The sequence below is a fragment of the Notothenia coriiceps genome, unplaced genomic scaffold (assembly GCF_000735185.1).
Source record: "Notothenia coriiceps isolate Sejong01 unplaced genomic scaffold, NC01 NC01_scaffold00004681, whole genome shotgun sequence".
NCBI lineage: Eukaryota > Metazoa > Chordata > Actinopteri > Perciformes > Nototheniidae > Notothenia > Notothenia coriiceps.
In genome coordinates this window covers 1-3498 of record NW_011337382.1, presented here as the reverse complement: position 1 = coordinate 3498, position 3498 = coordinate 1, and the positions used below count along the sequence as shown (strand labels likewise).

General features: G+C 46.9%; 1 protein-coding gene across 1 annotated transcript; it reads left to right on the top strand.

Moving 5' to 3' along the window:
• Positions 1 to 502: 502 nt before the first annotated feature.
• On the top strand, positions 503 to 1507 carry LOC104942522 (2-oxoglutarate receptor 1). The gene has a single exon (XM_010767748.1). The coding sequence runs from the start codon at positions 503 to 505 to the stop codon at positions 1505 to 1507; it is 1005 nt and encodes a 334-aa protein (XP_010766050.1).
• Positions 1508 to 3498: the final 1991 nt, after the last annotated feature.

Below are 3498 nucleotides of genomic sequence, written 5' to 3'. Positions count from 1 at the left end.
TGTGGCCAGCCTAAGGCACACCTGTGAAATAATCATGCTGTCTAATCATATATTTTTGTTCAGTATAGGTGAAAAGCAGATAAAATAAGTTGAGCATTAAGCAGGTCCCTGTTTTTTTTTACCATATTAATTTTAACAGGGGATTTGTTAGTTAGATCTTTTAGTTGATTATGAGATTAGTCACCAACATTTCTGATCTCATGTATCAAGCATATTTTTGTACCAAAGAACGAATAACACTAGAGGGGCACTTGAAGTGCGCAGAGTAGACCTTCACCAAGGCCCTTTTCTTAAGGTCTAAATATTTCAAATATTCGTCAAATTGTTCTGATCCGCTCCGAAATCAAAGGGACATCGTGGTTCCCTTTTGGCCCATGCTAGGCCCTTCCAAATGTAATGAACATTTTGAAAAATGTTGCTGTGTTTTTGTAGAAAAAATCTAATCATTTTTATAATTGTAACGTGGTTTGTAAAATATGTTCACAGTCAACAGAAGTCAGCAATGCCAGCCAGCATCCTCGACGACGAAGAACATCACAACTGCACTATAGTCGACCAACTGAAGCGCTACTACCTGCCTGTCTGCTACAGCGTCATCTTTGTGGTGGGCCTGGTGGGCAACATCACTGCCATTGGCATCTACCTGACGAAGCTGCGCCCCTGGAAGAGCAGCAGCATCATCATGGTCAACCTGGCGCTGACGGACCTCCTCTACGTGCTCAGTCTGCCCTTCCTGGTCTACTACTACAGCAACGGGGAATCGTGGACCCTCGGTGACTTCATGTGCCGCTTTGTGCGCTTTGGTTTTCATTTCAACCTGTACGGGAGCATCCTCTTCCTGACGTGTCTCGCAGTTTTCCGTTACGTGGTGGTGATTCAGCCTCTGAGGGCCGCTCAGGTGCAGCAGAAGGTTTGGGGAATAGTTGCGTGCACAGCCGTCTGGATCATCACTGCTGCCGAAGTCACACCAATGTTGACGATGATATCCTTGGATAAACGCAACAACAAGACCTACTGCTTGGACTTTGCTAGCGCCATACCTGCCGACTTACACTGGTACGGCAGGCTGCTCACTGCAATCGGATTTCTACTCCCCCTTGTGGTAGTATTCGTGTGTTACATCGGTATCGTGAAGCAGTTAGCGAATGGGCTCTCCACGTCCAGTCCGTTCAGGAAGCGCGCGCGGCGCGTGACCGTGTTGATCCTGGTGGTGTTTGTGGTGTGCTTCCTGCCTTATCACATCCTGCGTATTTTGCGGATAGATACTAGAAGGACGTCATGCATGACGGAGCGCATCGTGCATGCAGTGTATATTATCTCCAGGCCTCTGGCTGGTGTCAACACGTTTTCTAACCTGGCTCTGTACACTCTGTCAGGGGATACGTTTAGGAGGGCCTTCATCAGCACTTTTTACCCTGAAAACTGGCTGACAAAGGTTAGGTCAGTGGCAGTGCTCCACCTGGCCATCATCAGCCAGGCAGGCCCTGACATGCCGGCTGACCACTGACAGTCCAACACCAGAATGACTTCCACCTTTTTTGTGGAATTACTTTAAGCCTTCTGACTCAGACACAATGTCGGGAAAGCTGCATGATCTCCATTGTGTGCTTCCCACAGACAATAAATAGTTGTATACATGAGAGTAACAAATGCGTCACTTCCGGGCAACAAGTACGGCTCCGCCCACTTTTGGGGGAAAACAACGCTGTCATTTGAATGGCGGTCAATACAAATTCTGAAGTTTTTGCCAATCCGATCAGAAATTTAAGAAAACCGTGGATTTTTGGCGGCTCAAAGAGCCCGATTACAATGGCCAGTCAGGCAAACAATTACATTAAGCTATTGGAAATCGACGATCGGGCTCGATATATGGTTACATATAGCAGTAGGCTATTGATTTTCATAGATGAGCAGCTTAAGGCCCTGACACACCAAACTGACACCAAAGAACACGTCCCGACGGAACACGACTGTTGTGTCGCCTCACGTCTCCTGCTTCTTGGCCAACAGTCGCACTGGAACACACCGCAAAGGCTTTAGCCGACGGCCAAGTAGCATGTACGAACTGCGCATGCGTGAGTAGCAATAACTCTCCTTACCAGCAGGCGGCGGTAGTGTGTATTCGTCATTCAAAAGAGGCAACAACCGGAAGACAGAGAAGAAGAACAGACTCCGTGATATAAACAAACAATAAATAGCGTGTGCGTTCCATTTTCACTCTCGTCCATCGAAAACATGTCTCGCGCGGTACTGGAGCTATCAGCCATTGGAGTGTTGCTTGCGGAAGACATTTTTTGTGCCTTCTTAAAGCGTTTGTTTTAAACTGTACACAAAAACTAATATCTTCAGATCTTTATTTTTGCATCTGACGGTTTACTGATCGTCTTTCAGAGGAATCTAGGACTTGATATCCTCTTCATCCACTTAAATGCAGAATAATCACACACTTATTCACTTTGAGTGGCCATGAAAAACTATTCATATTTAAGAATTTCAAGGCTTTTATTGTCCTATGTGCTTAGCTACAGTGTAGTTATGACAACGAACAGTGCAACACAATACAACTAATAATTATAATAATAATAGTGCAGAATAGTCTATATACAGTAATTGGAATATTGATATAAGTTGCAAACAGATGGATGTTATGGACAGTCTGATGGCCTGTTCACACCTTTCCGTTTTGCATCTGAACAGTTTCTCCTTTATTTTCCTGCGTTGAAAGTTTCTCTGTTTCCTGTATCAGCATCAGCGTTAAACAGCCCCCCCCCTCGTCTGTGTTCATATGACTTCATGAGGCGCAGCGCCGTCATTAACAGCCCACTTTGTTAAATCACTGTCTTTTGTTTGTGTTGACGGCCCCCTCCTCTGACTGTTGGACAGCTTGTGTCCCGAACAGCAGGGACCCCCGAGTCCCCCGACGCTCACACACATTCAGACCCTCCGCCTCCATCATCCGTCTTCCCTCTCTCTCCCTCCGACTCCCCCGTCTCCAGGGACTCATATCCTGCGCTTGACAAGTCGTATCACAGCCTCCTGTAGGATGGCTCCCCCAGGAATCAGCCCACACACAGACAAACACACACACACACACACACACACACACACACACACACACACACACACACACACACACACACACACACACACACACACACACACACACACACACACACACACAACACACACACACACACACACACACACACACACACACACACACACACACAGACAGACACACACACACACACACAGACACACACTCACATGGAGACACACACACATGGAGACAGACACACACACACACAGACACACACACACACACACACACACACACACACACACACACACACACACACACACACACACACACACACACACACACACACACACACACACACACACACACACACACCAACACACACACACACACACAGACACACACACACAGACACACACACACCACACACAGACATACACACACTCCCACACTCGCAC